General features: G+C 37.3%; 2 protein-coding genes across 2 annotated transcripts; one reads left to right on the forward strand and one right to left on the reverse strand.

Annotated features, from left to right (window-relative positions):
• Positions 1 to 1600: 1600 nt before the first annotated feature.
• On the reverse strand, positions 1601 to 2113 carry LOC146922112 (uncharacterized). The gene is made up of 2 exons (XM_085711463.1): positions 1891 to 2113; positions 1601 to 1830 (listed from the first exon to the last, which is right to left on the reverse strand). The coding sequence occupies exons 1-2, from the start codon at positions 2111 to 2113 to the stop codon at positions 1601 to 1603; spliced, it is 453 nt and encodes a 150-aa protein (XP_085567589.1).
• Positions 2114 to 6169: 4056 nt separating this feature from the next.
• On the forward strand, positions 6170 to 7735 carry LOC146922113 (uncharacterized). The gene has a single exon (XM_085711464.1). The coding sequence runs from the start codon at positions 6170 to 6172 to the stop codon at positions 7733 to 7735; it is 1566 nt and encodes a 521-aa protein (XP_085567590.1).
• The last annotated feature ends 11219 nt before the right edge of the window (positions 7736 to 18954 follow it).

An 18954-nucleotide genomic window follows, 5' to 3' on the forward strand; every position in this document is an offset into this window, starting at 1 on the left:
AATAGAGTAGGAACTCTTCTTAGTTGCAATAGAGCTTGCATTTCTGTGCTGATCTTTAATAACTCAGATTCAATGTATTCAAATTTCAGAATGTCTAAAGGTGATTGTTCAAGAATCTGAATATCTGATGAAGATGAAGGTTGGTCAGAAACACTAAGAGTTTGGTCAGAAACTGGAATAGTCTTTTGTTAAGTAGGTTGTGGTATTTGTGGTGTTGAGGTCATTTGTGGTTCAGGTGATTGTTGTTGGGGGCTTTCTGAAGCAACTTCCTTAGAAGCAACTTCAGAGGCTCTTTGTAAGCTTAGGTTAGCTTCTGATAGTTCACCTGAATAGTGACTTTCAAGATTATCTAATACTGTGGTGTCTTCAGTAGGAATTGATGATGAAGGTTTAACAGGTGAGATGGTGATAAAGGGTTATGAAATCTAAGTTACCTTGACTGAGTTGTCAGCTTCTGAGGTAGACTCTAGAGCAGTAGCTTTTGGAATAGATCCTGAAGCACCAGCTTCTGATGTTCCTTGAATCTCCTCCAGACCCATCTGAGCTTCCTCCACAGCACCTTCTGCAGCTTCACCAGCAATTGCCTTAACCTCATCAATCTTCTTCACGAAGAATTCATCACAATTATCCAACCTAATAGCCATGAGCTTCTCATCCCTTTCCAGTCTGTATTGAGCAGTCTTTTCCTTCTTTTCCGCTATCATCTGATCAACTTGTTCTTTAGCCATTCTTGCAAGGCAGGAGTCATCTCAAACATTGGAAGTACAATTTGCTCAGAAGCTTGCTTCCTTTTCTTAGGCTTTTGCTCTTCTGCCTCTATTTCTTCAAGAGCTAATTGCACCTTCTCCTTGGTGATTGAGGTATCTCCTTTACCTCTTCTTTTCTTATGAGTAGAAACAAGAGCACTGTCGTAGTTAGTTGCTTCAGACTTAGCAGCCTTCTGTTTCTTGGCCTTAGCACCAGCAGCTTCAGTCTTAGTATTGATTCTGGTCCTTTTGCCCTTGATTCCTTCAGGAGCGTCAGGAACATTTTTATCCTGAATGTTAGCATTAGATTCTCTGGCATCAGCAGCTATATATCCAGCCAAAACTTCAGGATTATTCTCTTTTGAGATGGAAGGAAAATCCATCATCAGTTCTGATTCAGCCGTGGATTTTTCCAGACCCTTCTCGTCGAGAGAAACTTCCTTGATAATATTCATGTAGAATAGAGTCCTGCTATTGATGATATTCTCAAAAGTGGTAATCTTGAAGCAACTGTCAGAAGCAGGCTTGAATCTTCTCAGAATCTCCAGCAATTTGCCTTGATAGAAGATTTCAGACAGCAGCCTCCTACATGGTACTTGCTTTCTTTTCTTATTGATTCCTTCTTTGATAGCCCAGCACAGATGATGCATAAGGTATCTTGGAAGATTTATCTTCTGGAAAGCAGCCAAGAAATACAGTACCAGCTTGTGGTCCAAATTCGGTTGGTAAAGCCCTCCTCCTTTCTGAAAGAAGGAGTCAGTGATAAACTTCAGGAGCAACCTGTGATTATCATCCATGTCTACAAACTTAGCAGCTGGGTTTCCTTTCAGCAGCAAGTTAGTGAAGCTTTCCAACTAGACATTCTTCTTGCTGACGTTCCACTGAAATCTGCCTTCAGAATCCATTCTGCATGCTCTGGCAATCACTTCTTCTGTGATGGTTATAGGAATACCCATCACTGCTGATCTGATTTCTAAACCTTTGAATGGTTCAAGACCCATTACTTCTCTAGTCTTCCCTTTCAGACTTGAATCTCTTAACACAACTTGACTTTCTTCCAACCTTGCAGCTTCCAGATCGTAGACTTCAGCCCTTAACCAGAAATCTTTGACCAGATTCTCATATGTTGGTCCATTCAACATACGAAAGTAACCGAACAACTTCTGAGCTTTTATCCATGCCTTCATGTCCACTTTGTATTTCTTGAGCGAGGTGAAATCCACTGGTGATTCCTTTTGAACGACCAAGGATTCAAACGGAATGGACATAGTTTTTGATTTGATTACATAACCAGATTCTGGAGCGCCTTGTTGTTGCATGTTGGATGTTGATTCTGGAATAACTTGATGCGAACTAGATGAAGCCATTGATGATGATGAAGATCTTAGGGTTCTAGGTTTGAGTTTCAGAGAGTTTGCGCTTACTTCGCAAAGAAAGGTTGAAAGAAGAAAGTGTTTGTTGTGAAGTGAGTAGTGTGTGAATTGACTAAGTGATTTGAGTAAAAACGTTTCACATACAAATGGGACAAACAAACATAGCATTAATGACATTGGGGGGTGCAAGATAGTACTTTCAAAGCATAAACGCATCATTGCCCTTTCAAGTTATACACCAATACAAATAAGCCACGTCAGAAATTCTCAGAGAAACTGCCAAGTTAGTGGGTCAGGAATTACCAAAAAGTAACTTCCAGCGTTTCCACTAACTCTGCTATTCAGAAGCATAAAATCCAGCTTCTGGACTTCAGAAGCTGACGTCATCATCAGAAGAACATTTTCCTCAGAACCTCAATAAAGAGCTTCTGATGAACCATGGCTTCTGAACTGACTTCAGAACCAAAAATCCTATTCAAGAGCAAGCAAGCTTTTAATCAGACACAAAGTGCATGTTCAAATTTTCCTTTATAATATCAAACCTTTCAACAGTTAAAGGCTTGGTAAATATATCAGCCCATTGATTCTCAGTATCAATGAATTGTATATCTAAAATTCCTTTTTGAGCATACTCTCTGATAAAATGGTGTTTGATTTCAATATGCTTAGCTCTTAAATGCTGTTGGATATTTGTATGTTGGCTTCACTTTTGCCTAAAACAAATATTCACTTCAGATGTGGAACGCAATGTTCCAACATCCAGACCTGGTCTGTACATTCTGTGCTTTACCTATGTTTACGCACGCGCTTGCTTGATTGAAGGAATCCACACCAGCTTGAGTTGGTCTGAACCGTGTACAATAATGAGGAGATCAGAACATATGTGATTTCTTAAGGAAATGTTAAAACGACTTAGGAAAGTTTTTTAAGGAGATGATAATGTGACTTTTAATGAGCCTACTTTCTAGGAGTTTCCTTATCCGGCTATGTTGATTGAGCATTAAGTCACTGATCCGATCTGAAGCATGATTGAAGGGATGACCGCATCATCTCTACCACCAGCCATCTCACTTCTACACAAAACCAACCAACAGATAAGAACAACAGCACAACAACACAAGACTAGTCTGGACAAGACTGACCAGGCTCTGATACCAACTTGTAACACCCTATTTCTAATAAGCGGTAAAACGCGAGAATATACAAACATATTCTAGAAATAGATGCTATGTCTTCGAATCAAACCACATAAATACATGCATAAAGATCATGTTACACAACATAGCAGCGGACATACATATAATTCATAAACAACTCCCAATCTCAGTATAATAAAATATATCCTCCATATCTCAAATACAACAATATCTCAACTCCAAAATACATAGTTAATAAAGCAACATGCAAGAACTATCCTAGATCAGAGCCCTAATCTAGACACTTGCAAATAAAGAGGAACTTCACTCCTCGGCATCATCAAGAAGAACAGACTAAGCATCCTGCACTCCATCTACCCGTCCATACGGAAAAGTAGGTGGTAAACCACTGAGGGTTAGCATTACATCATCATAATCCATATAAGATTAATAAGAACTTTGAAAATGAAAGGTATAATCAAGGATAAAGAATGACAATTCATACATAGTTCTTCAATATTCACAACATATAAGCAATCCAAGATCATTCAATATCATTATATCAAGTTCGTATCCACAGTGTATCATACACATATCACAACCTCACCTTGTCAATCAACAATTAACAATTCAATCCGCAAGTACAATTAGCAATAATCAACCATCAAACACCTCTTAATGCAATTCAATCCACCAACAGTTTATGCAATGTCTCTAGACTCATCTAGATGCATGTGGTACCAAAACACCTCAAGGTCGTCACCTTCGATGCAACAAAAACATCGTAATCACCTCTATTGGATATAAAATCCACCACCATCAGTCATGTATGCATGAACATATGACTCAACTACAAATGCATATGTTCACACAAACAATAATCACCTCACCATCACCAATACTTGTATATATGCAATCATTAACAATTCACCACCACATTTCATATATACAGTCACCAACAATATTCAAAAATTCCACAACATGTAGTTGTCACATAAGTACACCACCAATCATCTTTACATAACATATAATAACTCTCCATAAAGGATTCACCATCAATTAATTCTCAAAAGTCATTTCTAGTTAAGTTCGTCTCTCAAAATCACAACATTGAGTTAATTGAACATTTGAGTCAAAACCAAGTAAACAAGCCTAATTGTCTATGCCATGTATTCTCATAAGTCACATATGCGTGCAATAGAGATTACATAAGCAATTCATCGGCCAAACACAACGAAATTATACGATTCACTAAGTTCGTCTCTTAATTAATTCATTTCAATGCCAAGCAACATAAGAACTCAATAGACCCCTTTAAACAAAGTTATTTCCTTCATAAAACACCCCTAGATGGTTAGGATAAAGCCCCTACACTTTGGAACAAGTTTGGAAGCAATTGGATTGAAGAAAAATGCATTTTTAGGGTTCCTTGTCAAACAGGATCGTGGCACGTGGGTCTCCCATCGTGGCACGATTTTTCCAGAGTCAAAAACACTAAAATTTCTGGGCAGAATCGTGGCACGTTGGTCCCGCATCGTGGCACGTTCTTAGTTTGACAGACAGCATCAAATTTTTAACCTTCACGTTTTCGAGCATAAAAATCAAACCGTTAATCCGTTTTCGATGCCGTTTTCGCCTACATTCTCCTAACACTTAGCTCTATCATAATGTACAGAAAAATTCAAGTTTCAACCATCCCAAAATCATTTTCCAAAACCTCACATCATACTAATTTTTCAAAACGGTTAACACTCGAATTTTCACACGAAAATCCCGTTTTCTCCCAAACGACTCGACTAACAAAATCACAACATGAAAACAGAAATTCTACCAAATTCAATTCATCCATCAACATCAAAAACTCAGCTAACAACTTCATATATCAAAATTTCATTTTGGTCCTTCACATGAACAACTTAACATAACTTCACAAATTTGAACCACAACAACAAATCTCATCATAATTCTCCAATTCATGATACCCAATGCATCAATTCATCAACAACACATCTAACAACAACAACAACATCTAATCATGAAATCATCCACAATTTAACAACCACAACTTCATTCTTCATCAATTTCACACAAAATCATATCATATTCATATATATCCATTTTGACATACAAATTCAACAACAACAACACAATTATCATACAAATCATGTTCTTAAACATAACAACAACAATTATGCACGAATTTACATCAATTAAAACCAATTCATCAATTTCATGAAAATGGGTAAAAGAGAAAAGTTATGAAATTATGAGTGAAGCCTAACCCTCTTACCTTAATTCTCCACAATCACTAGCTAGTGCCTCACTTTAGCTCCAACCCTTGATTCTCTAGCCTCTTCTAGCTCTCTCTAGTCCCTTCTCTTCAAAACCCTTTTTCTCCTCTTGAGCTTTTCTCTCTAACTCTCTCTAATTGTGAAATGAAATGAAATGAAAATGTTTGTAACCCTATCTCTTTACTAACACAAGTTTATAAAGGCTCACTTAATGGGCTTATCTCACAAACCTTAATGGGCCTAACCCATTTCTAATTCAACCTCAAAAATGTTACTACTCACTTACCGGTAAAATATAACACTAACGGTCACTTAACGGTAAATAAAATAATTACTACACTCTCCAACACTTAGTAAAATAAAACCCTCACTAAGCACTAAAAATAACCTTCGGCAAAAATTACAAAATTACCCCTGCCCTCAAAATGACCAAAATACCCCTAAGTCCAAAATGACTAAAATACCCTTCTAACACCGAATTCTACGAACCCCAACCAAAAATACACACAGAGGCAATTAATCACATAAGAGCACATATAACAAACACAAATAAATAATAAAATAAATCTAACGAAAATCGGGCTGTTACAACAGCCATTGAGGAAGCCCAAGACGTATCCAACATGCAGGTGGAAGAGCTCATAGGTTCTCTACAAAATTTTGAGCTTGTTGTTGATAACAGATCTGAGAAGAAGGGAAAAGGCATTGCCTTTACAGCAAACACAGCTGATGATGAAGGATTGGAAGAGGGTATAGAGGATGAGAATCTGTTAGAGGACTTTGTTATGCTAGGGAGACAGTTTAACAAGATTCTCAAACAAGTAAGCAGTAGATCAAGAGGTAATGGGCGGAACATCAGATGGAACACTGACAGGCAACAAGGTAATCAAAGGTATGACAAAAATGAAGAGAAAAACGGCCGTTACAAAGGAGTACAATGTCATGAGTGTGAAGGTTATGGTTACATCAGAACTGAATGTGCAACTTTTCTCAAGAAGCAAAAGAAAGGGATGATTGTTTCCTGGTCTGATGATGAAGGAACTGATGGAGATGTTGAAAGTGATGCTGCTAAACATGTCAGTGCTATGACTGGGAGAGTGGAATCTGGGTCTGAAAATGAGGATTCTGACTATGAGAAAGTAACTTTGTCTTATGGTTATCAAGACATTCATGATGAAAGCACTTCCAGGCATGTGATGAAGCAGGAAGAAATCATTAATCATCTTCAGGAAGAAAGGATTGGTCATCTGGCTAAAATCTCTGATCTAAACAAAGAGGTAATGTTACTTAATTCTAAACTTGATAATGTCCTTAAACAAGTTAGAATTATGACAATTGGAACTGATGTTCTAGATAGGATGTTAGAAGGCCAAGTGATAGGTAAACCAAATGGCATAGGCTTTACACATGAACACCTGAAACAGGAACAACAAAACAGTAGCTATGTTCAGGCTTTAGAACACTATCATAAAGCCAAGAAGGGAAAACCAGTAAAGAAAATTAAGTTTGTAGCTTCTATTAGAACAGATAATGTCACTGATAGAGGTCCAACGTTGGAACATTCTGTACAACATCCTAAAACTGACTCAATAAATGAGAATCTCTCTTGGAAGTGTCATTTTTGCCACAGACAGTGTCATAAAACATCTTTCTGTTTTGATCTGTATGGGGTACCTAGACAACATCAATCTATTTCAACCTTGAGAGGGGTCAAGAAGGAGTGGAAACCTAAATGCTTAGGTCTAATAGCCCATACCTCCTTAAGAGCATCCTCTAGTGAAGATTGGTACTTTGATAGTGGGTGTTCTCGTCACATGACAGGGATGGACAACTTTCTAGGAAATGTCAGACCTTATGCCAAAAGTTATGTAACATTTGGGGATGGTGCTAAAGGGAAGATTGTGGGGATTGGAGACTTAGTTAGTGAAGGATCACCAAGACTGAATAATGTCTTCATGGTCAAAAGGTTGGCAGTCAATCTGATTAATATTAGTCAACTATGTGATCAGGGGCTAAGTGTAAACTTTATTAAAACTGAGTGCCAGATCCTAGATGAGAAGGGTAAGGTGAGTATGAAGGGTACTAGGTCTAAGGAAAATTGTTACTTATGGATATCTCAAGAACATGCTCTCATATCTTCATGCATGCTAAGCAAAGATGAAGAGGCAAACTGTGGCACCAAAAACTAGGTCATTTGAACATGCAAGGAATTAAGAAAGCCATCTCTCTGGAAGTAATCAGAGGCATACCCAGACTAGAGATCACTGAAAGGAGTATATGTGGAGAATGTCAGATTGGTAAACAGACTCGAATGTCCCATCCTAGGTTGGAACATCTGGGAACCTCTAAAGCTCTTGAACTTCTTCATATTGATTTAATGGGACCCATGCAAGTGGCAAGCATTGGTGGAAAGAGGTATGTTCTGGTGGTTGTTGATGATTTTTCAAGGTTCACCTGGGTGAACTTTATTTGAGAAAAATCAGACACCTTTGAAGCTCTCAAAGAACTTTGCAGTCAACTTCAAAGAGAGAAAAATAGAGGTATTGTCAGAATAAGAAGTGATCATGGAACAAAATTTGAAAACTCCAGGTTTCAAGCATTTTGTGCAGATGAAGGAATCAGGCATGAATTTTCATATCCCATAACACCTCAACAGAATGGAGTGGTGGAAAAGAAGAACAGGACTTTACAAGAATCAGCCAGGGTCATGCTACATGCTAAACACCTTCCCCTTTATTTCTAGGCTGAAGCTATGAATACAGCTTGTCATGTTCATAACAGAGTCACATTGAGAACAGGTACTTCAACTACCTTGTATGAACTATAGAAAGAAAGAAAGCCTACTGTAAAATATTTCCATGTCTTTGGTAGTAAGTGTTACATCCTAGCAGATAGAGATTACAGAAGGTAAATGGATCCAAAGAGTGATGAGGGAATTTTTCTGGGCTACTCCACTAACAGCAGGGCATATAGAGTATTTAACAACAGAACTCAAGTTGTTATGGAATCCATCAATGTGGTAGTAGATGATGTGGTTAAAGAACCAACATTTGAAGTTGTACCAGGTGTTGAAGCATATCCAGAAACATCCGCTCAAGAAAATGTAATTCCTGAAGTTGTTGAAGAACCTGAAACTAACTCTGAGGACACTGAGCTAGAGCATGGAGAAACAAGCAAAGGACCTTCAATTAGAATTCAGAAGAATCATCCTCAAGAACTCATTATTGGAAATCCAGATCAAGGAATCAGAACCAGAAGAGCTAATGATGTTATCTCCAACTCATGTTTTGTATCCAAATTTAAACCCAACAACATGAAAGAAGCTCTCACTGATGATTTCTGGATTGAAGCCATGCAAGAAGAACTCAATCAGTTCAAAAGAAGTGAAGTATGGGATCTGGTGCCAAGACCAAATGACATAAATGTCATTGGTACGAAATGGATCTACAAAAACAAGTCAGATGAAAATGGCACTGTTACCAAAAACAAGGCAAGACTGGTAGCACAAGGTTATACACAAGTAGAGGGATTAGATTTTGATGAAACATTTGCACCTGTAGCCAGACTGGAATCTATTAGATTACTTTTGGGAATGGCTTGTATCCTGAAGTTCAAATTGTTTCAGATGGATGTGAAGAGTGCCTTTTTAAATGGGTATCTCCATGAAGAAGTCTATGTTGAGCAACCAAAGGGATTTGTTGATCCAAATTTTCCTAATCACGTGTACAAGCTAAAAAAGGCACTGTATGGGTTGAAGCAAGCACCTAGGGCTTGGTATGAAAGACTCACAGAATTTCTGACCCATCAAGGATACAAGAAGGGAGGAACAGACAAGACCTTGTTTGTTAAGAAGGACAAAGGAAGACTCATGATAGCACAGATCTATGTTGATGACATTGTGTTTGGAGGAATGTCGAATCAAATGGTTCAACATTTTGTTCATCAGATGCAGTCTGAATTTGAGATGAGTCTTGTGGAAGAACTGACTTACTTTCTTGGTCTACAAGTCAGGCAGATGGAAGACACAATATTCATCTCCCAGAGCAAGTATGCCAAGAATATTGTGAAGAAGTTTGGGCTAGACAATGCTAGTCATAAAAGAACACCAACAGCCACTCACTTAAAGTTATCCAAAGATGAAAATGGTGTAGCTGTTGATCAAAGTCTGTACAGAAGCATGATTGGAAGTCTCCTATATCTTACAGCAAGCAGACCTGACATAACTTTTGCTGTCGGGGTTTGTGCTAGATATCAAGCAGAGCCCAAAATGAGTCATCTTGTTCAAGTCAAGAGGATTCTGAAGTACATAAATGGTACCACAGACTATGGAATTCTCTACTCTCACAGTGGAAATTGCAGGTTGATTGGCTATTGTGATGCAGATTGGGCAGGTAGAGCAAATGACAGAAAGAGTACTTCAGAAGGTTGTTTCTTTCTTGGGAACAATCTAGTGTCTTGGTTCAGCAAGAAACAAAATTATGTGTCTCTATCAACAGCAGAAGCAGAATATATTGCTGCAGGAAGTAGTTGCTCTCAGTTAGTCTGGATGAAGCAATTGTTGTAAGAGTATGATGTTCAACAAAATGTTCTAACATTGTACTGTGATAATTTAAGTGCTATAAACATCTCCAAGAATCCTATACAACATAGCAGAACAAAGCACATTGACATTCGGCATCACTTCATGAGGGATCTTGTTGAAGATAAGGTAGTAACTCTTGAGCATGTGACAACTGAAGAACAACTGGCTGACATCTTCACAAAAGCCTTAGATGTCAAGCAATTTGAGAAACTAAGAAGCAAGCTGGGTGTTTGCATCCATGAGGAATAGCAATCACTGCTCCGAGTGTCAGGTACTTTTAGCTATAATTTATGCTTTTACTCAATTTGGCATATTTTATGGCTAAAAAGGGGGAGTAGATATATCCATGCTGTATATTTCCTGACTATGTGCCTACGGATGTTGAGACATTTGATTCTGGCTTTCTGGTGATTTTATTTTTCTGGTATTCTTGTTTGTTTGTATTAATTAAAAAAAAAATTTGCTAGTATTCAGGGGGAGGAAAAGATATCTGTTTGTGCTCCTTGAGGGGGAGTAAACTTCTGTGTCCCTGAATGTTCTTGTGGATGTTGGAACATCCTGCTGGTTTGAGCTACTGAATATTGTTTTCCTATATTTCTCCAAGTAGCGTGTTGTGACAGTTGATTGTCTTTTAAGGATGTACATGAATTTATTTTTCCTTATACGTCCTCTGCTGCAAGACTCTGATTTTCTCTCTGATACCTTCTAGTTTCTCTTGTCTGCTTTTTCCATGTGTTAATTGTTGTGTAAAAATATTGGAAGCAGAATCTGAGACCTGTAATATATTTCTTCCATGTCCTTAAGATTATGTGTGTTGACTGAAGAACTATATTTTGGTATCTTTTAGAAATCTGAGAATGTGAACCTTTCTTCAAGGAAGATTTTATTGTGAAGATTGAAGGAAAGGTTGCGTGTGCTATCTCTCTGTTTTAACAGGTGTGGACTTAATTTGTTTTAGCCAAAAATTTGCCAAAGGGGGAGATTGTTGGATATTTGTATGTAGGCTTCACTTTTGCCTAAAACAAATATTCACTTCAGATGTGGAACACAATGTTCCAACATCTAGACCTGGTATGTACGTTCTGTGCTTTACCTATGTTTACGCATGCGCTTGCTTGATTGAAGGAATCCACACCAGCTTGAGTTGGTCTGAACCATATGCAATTATGAGGAGATCAGAACATATGTGATTTCTAAAGGAAGTGTTAAAACACTTAGGAAAGTTTTTTAAGGAGATGATAATGTGACTTTTAATGAGCCTACTTTCTAGGAGTTTCCTTATCCGGCTATGTTGATTGAGCATTAAGTCACTGATCTGATCTAAAGCATGATTGAAGGGATGACACGCCTTGCTTCAGTATATAAAGGAGGCTGCAAGACCTGAAGAATCATTCAAGACATTGTTTTAAAAAATAGAGTTTTGTTTAGGTTTTGAGTCTTATATCTTGTGAGCCTTTCGTGTATCATCTTGATGCATGTTTAGGACTGTACTTTGAGTTGTAATACTGTGCACTACTCCGAAGCTTTTAAGTAAGGAGCTAGGTAGATTATGAACTACATCTAAGCTTTTAATCAAGGTTGCATGTTGTTATTTTTGAGGGTAACCTCATTTGATTTGAGTCTGTAATTTGGGAATCACAGGGGATTATGATCAATTGTAAGGGAGTGAGATGGGATCTCAGATCTAGGAGTTCCTAGGTTGAAGTCTAGTTGGGATAGGTCCTAGGTCATAAGTGCAAACATGGTTTGCTGAGAGCTTTTGAATACGGACTGCATTAATGGATTTCCTTCCTGGCTTGGTAGCCCCGAGAGTAGGTGACGTTGCACCGAACTGGGTTAACAATTTCTCTGTGCCTCTTTTTTTCTTTCTTGTCTGTTATCTTTATCTTATTATGTTTGTTAGCTTAATGTTCTAAACATCATACACAACATCTGTTATCTGTGTTTCGTGTTGAAACATCTCTTAGAACATCGTAAGACTAACATGCCAGAATTTCAAACGCAAAATTGGATTTTTAGACAAACAAATAGTAGCAATATTGTCACAATAAATGGGAATACTGTTAGCAATAATCTGATAATCTTCCAATTGATGTTTCATCCAAAGTAGTTGTGTACAACAACTTGCAGCTGAAATGTATTATGCTTCTGTTGTAGACATAGCAATAGTTGTTTGTCTTTTGCTAGCCCAAGATATAAGATTATCACCCAGAAATTGACAATTGCCACTTGTTGACTTTCTTTCAATCCTATCAACAGCATAGTCAGCATCACAGAATCCAATTAGCTTGTAATCTAAGGATTTACTATAAAAGAGTCCAAGATTAGTTGTTCCTTTCAGATACCTGAAGATTCTCTTAACAGTAGTTAAGTGTGAATCTCTAGGATCTGACTGGAATCTTGCACACAAACATACACTGAATAAAATATCTGGCCTAGATGCAGTGAGGTATAACAAAGAACCAATCATACCTATGTATAGCTTCTGATCTACCTTTGCTCCTTCATCTTCTTTGCTTAAGGTGCATGTAGGATGCATTGGAGTGTTCATCACTTTACAATCTTCAAGCTTGAACTTCTTCAGAAGCTCCTTTGTATACTTTGTTTGATGAACATAAACTCCATCTTTGCATTGATTAATTTGAATGCCAAGGAAGAACTTCAGCTCTCCCATGCTCATTTCAAATTCACCCTGCATTAACTTAGAAAATTCCTTGCAAAGAGATGCATTAGTAGAACCAAATATTATATCATCAACATATATTTGCACAACAAGAATGTCTTTCTTAAGAGTCCTTCTGAAGAGTGTTGTGTCAACCTGACCTCTTTTAAAATCATTTTTGATTAAGAAATTACTTAGTCTGTCATACCAAGCTCTTGGAGCTTGTTTCAAGCCATATAGTGATTTTTTCAGTTTATAAACATGATTAGGATGCTTAAGATCCTCAAAACCAGGAGGTTGTTTGACATACACTTCTTCTTCTATGACACCATTAAGAAATGCACTGTTGACATCCATTTGATATAATATTATGCCGTGATTAACTACATAGGAAAGAAGTAACCTGATTGCTTCCAATCTTGCAACTGGAGCAAATGTTTGACTGTAACCTTGTGCAACAAGTCTTGCTTTGTTTCTAGTTACTTCTCCTTGCTCATTCAACTTGTTTCTGAATACCCATTTTGTTCCAATAATGTTCTTCTGAGAAGGTTTGGGTACCAGATCCCACACATCATTTCTTTGAAATTTATTCAACTCTTCTTGCATAGCTAAGATCCATCCAAGTGCTTCATCAACTATTGTAGATTCAATCATTGATATCAGTCCAATCATTGAATCTTCTTGTCTGAAGTATGATCTTGTTCTTGGAGGACTTTCTTTGTTTCCAATGATTTGATCCTCAGGATGTAAAGAATTGTATTTGAAAGTGTTTCTAGAGGGATCTGCTTGATGTGAGCCATCTTGTGCTTCATCAGAAGCAACTTCTTCTTGAGCTTCTGATGTGGGTTCAGCTTTTGGACTATCTTCAGGTTCAGTTATCTGATCAGATTCTGGAGTATCTTCAGGAATTCGTATCTCTGCAAAACTTTCATCTTGCTCTGGAGTTTTACTTCCAGGCTCTTTGTCATCAAATTTAACGTGCATTGATTCTTCAACACATTGTGTTTCTGAATTATACACTCTGTATGCCTTTGACCTTTCAGAATAACCTAGAAAGAATCCTCTTTGGGCATTGGCATCAAATTTCTTTAGGCAGAGCTTGTTATTCAGAATGTAACATGTACATCCAAATTGATGAAAGTAAGAGATATTGGGTTTTCTTCCTTTAAAGAGTTCATATGTTGTTTTCTATAAGATAGGTCTGATATAGATCCTATTCTGGACATAACATGTTGTATTCACTGCTTCTGCCCAAAAATGTTTTGCTAAATTGTTTTCATGGATCATGGTTCTGGCCATTTCTTGTAAAGTTCTATTCTTTCTTTCTACAACCCCATTTTGTTGTGGAGTTCTAGGAGAAGAGAATTCATGGACAATTCCATGTTTTTCACAAAAAGCTTCAAATGGCTCATTTTCAAACTTTCCACCATGATCACTTCTGATTTTCAAAATCTTTGTTTCTTTTTCAGATTGTATTTGATTGCAGAAGTTACTGAATACATCATATGCATGATCTTTACTTCTCAGGAATTTTACCCAAGTCCATCCGCTATAATCATCAATAATGACTAATCCACATTTACTTCCATATAAGGATGCAGTGCTAACTGGTCCAAACAAATCAATATGGAGTAATTCTAAGGGTCTAGAGGTAGAGACAATGTCTTTTGTTTTAAAAGATGATTTCACAATATTCCCTCTTTGACATGCACCACAGAGTGCATCTAAATGATAATCAATGTCAGGAAGGACTTTGACAAGTTGCAACTTACTAAGCTTAGAGATTAATCTCCAGTTAGCATGTCTCAACCTTCTGTGCCACATCCATTTCTTATCATCCACTGACAGAAGGCAAATCACCTTCTGATCCACCAGTTCAGAAAAATTGATTTTATAAACATTCCCTACTCTCTTTCCCTTGAATATTATGGATTTGTCATCCTTGTTGATTATTGTGCAGTTGGCTTTTTCAAACAAAACATCATAACCATTGTCACAAAATTGACTAATGCTCAATAGGTTATGCTCAAGCCCATCTACCAACCACACATTATTAATTGAGGTAGAGGAATTACCTATAGTTTGTGTACCAATGATCTTGCCAGACTGGTTGCCTCCAAACTTCAAATTTCCTCCTTCCTCCATTGTTAGATTGAGGAACATGGACTTCTCTCCTGTCATGTGTCTTGAGCAATCGCTGTCTAGGTACCATGATTTCTGCTTTGGCATTGCTCTTAGACATATCTGAATTTTTCACAAGTTTAGATTTAGGTACTGTCGCATCATTTTTCGGAGATCAAGGCTATTTGATTAGCTTTTGACTCACTGTTTTATTTCACGACTGAACATTTAATTTTTAAAGAAAAGGGGAAAAAAGTTCAAACACCCCATTTTGAAAAGATTTAGGGTTCGGGGGTTAGTTACATAAAGGGAAGGTGTTAGCACCCTTTATGTCCGTAGTACTCTACGGGAACCTCTTGGTTTTATTTAAATAATGTGCTATAACTTACTTGCTTTTTTTGGAAAAAAAGGATTTGAAATGATAAAAAGAAAGAAGACTTAGTTTATCTACATTTTATTGATTTGGAAGGACAAGTCCATTGCCTACGTACCCGTGAGGGATCAAAATCACGTAGTTCGTGGTTAAAAAACTGACGTTTGATTGGTTGTGTGTTTTTTATTAGTTTGAAAAAGGTTTTAAAATGGAAAAGCCAAATGGCAAAATGAATTTGTTTGTGTTTTTTAATATTGAAGAAAATGGACTCAAAATAAATTAGATTGATTGATATTTGATTAAGAAAAGAAAATAAAAAGACATCACTCGATTTAAGATCAAGGTTTATTTAAAAAAAATATTTTTTGTGTTTTTGAACTATTTGCATGTTTTTGTTGTTTTTTGAATAATGATTAAACTAGAACTACCACTAACGGCGCAAGAAAAGAAAAGCGTGGGCACTTTGTGGTGACATTGGATCACCACAAAGACCATTGTCCTAAACTACAAAGTATAACAAGTAAAGCATACACCCACACACGCACACATGCATCTAAACTATTACAAAAAACCTATTAATACATTCTAAGGTCTGCGATAAAAATAAATAAATTACATTGAAGCCTAATTACATTCTAAACAACTAATAAGATAAATGATGATGATTAAAGATGCTAAAAAAAGGAATGTACCATGAATTAAAATGAGATGCAAGTGGAATATATACAATGAAAATAAAATGCATGAACAATTCACAAACTATAAACGAAATAAATATGAAAATGCATGCAGGGGGGTGCGACAATATTCAGAGGCATGCAGTAAGTAAAAGAGTTAATGGGCTTAGGTTAAGGGCGTGGGCCTATGGGGATTCAATCAGGATCATTAGATTGAGATCAAATGGCCATAAATACGAGGGTGTACTGTTAGTGTGTGTGCCTGCGCACATATGATCCAGGGAGGTTATAAAACGTTTTTCTTTATCTCTTCCCACATTTCAATTCGTCTTTCTCTCTCCATTTTCTCAGACATTCTTTTCCTCCCTCAATTCCTTTCTTCTTCGATCTGGAAACAAAACACAAATACACATGTAAAAAAACTAGATGTATGCAAGCAACTACCTTTTTGCCGCGATTCGTTTTCGTCGACTTGTGAAAGAGGTGTGCTGCGGCTTGCAACAGCTTGCTGTTGTGTCGTGTCTAGTTGTTGTACGCTGTCAACGACGGCGTCGGTTCGTTCGTTCGGTGATGGGTTTGATCGGCTGCTGTGACACGGTTTGATTTTTGGCTTTTGCGGTTCCGTTACGTCGTGAAACGGTCTGTTTGGTTCCTTCTTCGCTTTGCTGCTCGTCGGTGACGAATTGAGGTGGTTCTGATTCGCCGGTTAGGTTAATGTCGGGTGTAGATGTTATTGTTTTAGTTATGGGTTCGTGACTGGTTGTGGGGATTGTGAATGTCGCCGCTTGAAAATTGTTGGTCTGTTGTTGATTGGTGCGATGGCTTTTTGTGGTTTGGAGTGGCGTGAGTTTAGTTCGAACAGGATGCTTGGTTTGAGTGCTGCTGGGTTGATGTTTGTAATGTGACTGGGTTTGAATTTAGGTGTTGGATTTAAGGTTGTTTGCTGCGTTTGAATTGCTGTTGTGATTTTGCAGATTTTCAATGAATATTGTGCGTGGAAAATTGGTGAATTCCGCCCCCTAACTGTCCTGCAGATTGGTCCTTTTATAGTGCTGGGTTTAGATGAAACCGAATCCCTAGCTTGTGCAGAAGGAAAGTGAATTTGTTCCTGGGTTTCGGGATCGGATAGAGGAAGAGCGCGTTGGAGGTGCGAACAGGCTGTATGGATTTGGACTAGAATTCCATGAGGCAGGCGTGTGAAAGAATTTTTGTGGATTGGAACTCTTTTTTTTGGACTTATCAAATAATACTAAAAAAAATAAAAGAGGAAAGAAAAAAAAAATAACGCTAAAGTTATGCAAACACTTATCTAAAATTGATATGCAATAATTAAACAAATAAGACTAAAATAGAATAATAAAAAAAACAGACTTACCTAAAAATGAAATAATTAAACAAATAAAGACTAAACAAAAATTATAATTAAATGTTTTTTTTTTTAAAAAAAAGAAAGAATAAAAGATGGAAATTTTAATTAAAAATGAAAAATGAAAATAAAAGAGAAAAGGACCCGACTCGGAACTAAAAATGAGGTATTTTAAAATACCTCTCTGCCGAATTTTCCACCGAAAAGTCAAAGACTGATCGGGGCCAAAGGACACGTGTTAATGGATGAATGCAGGATCCTTAGGTCAAAAATTGGGGTATCACAGATGCCCCTATTTAAGTTTCTTCGTCCAGAGATTTGAAGATGGAATCTTTAATTCGATCGGAGCGAAGAGACTTAAATACAAAGTACACCAATTTTGGACCTAAGATGCTATGAATGCTCGTGAAATGCTTGTATTAATGCAGGACGACAAAGTTGACTTGACTGAGACAAGAAACAACGACGGGACACCCAAACTTGTTGAAGAATGGGATCCGACTCTGCTAGGGAATGTTGTTTCACTGGGGAAAAGATTGTCTACTATTGTATTGGTCTGGGACGATAGCTTAATGAAGATAATACTCTTAGCGACATTTCTAGAACAGCTTACGCTGGGGATGACACTTTCGAAATAGAAATTGATCGGTGACACCACTGAAACAGCTAACGCTGGGGGTGACACTGAAGAAAATAAAATGCGATTCCAAACTGAAACATGACGAAAGGTAAATTCAAGCGGTCCGTTGTTTAGGACTGGCAGCCTGAAATAAGATAAAGGTAAACTCAAGTTGTCCGTTGTTTAGGACTTGTGTAATATCCCGTCTGTTAGTATCGGAATATTACCCGCCGAACGCGTCAGATGACATGTATTTAAGGGAAATAAGTATGATGGAAATGTTTATTATGAAATGTCAGTCAACACGAGCTAAGTATCAGTGACGTATAAGCACGTGCAAGGCAAGGGCATTATAGTAATTGCTCGAGAAAGGGGTATTTAAGTAAATTGGACCAAAAATATCTCATTTTCTATAATCTTTCTCTCTCTAGGTTCTTGGAATTGGGAATTGCTCTACCTTCTCTCTTCTTTCACGCCATTCCCTCTTCTCTCCTTCATTAATCCTTTCAAAAATTTCTTCCTCTCCCATGACAAGTTCATGCCAAGTTCCATCATGATCTCTTAAGCAAGGAAGCATGGTTCAAGTATGGTTTTCACCCTTTTCTTCACAAGGGGGAAGATTGAAGACTTAGGGTTTGTTCATAACAAGAGAAGGTGATGCTTGCAGCTTAAAATTGTTTATGGAATGGTTATTTCATGGTAAAGAATCCAAGAGGAAATGATTTGAAGTTGGAATCAAGAGCTAGGGTTTGGAAATTTGTTGAGCTTGGAGCTTGGAACAATCACAAGACTTTTGTTAGGTGAGTTCCTTAGTTAGCTTCCTACCCTTTGGGATTGTGTGATTATGCTTGCAAGAAAACATATATGTGTAGGGTTTATGCTTAGAAATTATTACTCCTTTTTATGTCATGCTTCCAATACATGTGAATACTTGTTCCAAGACTACTTTGCAAGTTCTTTATGGTCCATAGAGTCAATATATGCCTTGGGAAGCTTTGTTTTGAGGAT

Source organism: Medicago sativa, chromosome 5 (assembly GCF_051527215.1).
Source record: "Medicago sativa cultivar Bolivia chromosome 5, Bolivia_mono, whole genome shotgun sequence".
Lineage (NCBI taxonomy): Eukaryota > Viridiplantae > Streptophyta > Magnoliopsida > Fabales > Fabaceae > Medicago > Medicago sativa.

Coding starts and splice junctions, on each gene's coding strand:
- LOC146922112 (XM_085711463.1), bottom strand. CDS start 2,113: ATGGCTTCATCTAGTTCGCATCAAGTTATTCCAGAATCAACATCCAAC. Junction 1,831..1,890: donor GAAGTTGTTCGGTTACTTTC/GTATGTTGAATG, acceptor TAAGGGCTGAAG/TCTACGATCTGGAAGCTGCA.
- LOC146922113 (XM_085711464.1), top strand. CDS start 6,170: ATGCAGGTGGAAGAGCTCATAGGTTCTCTACAAAATTTTGAGCTTGTT.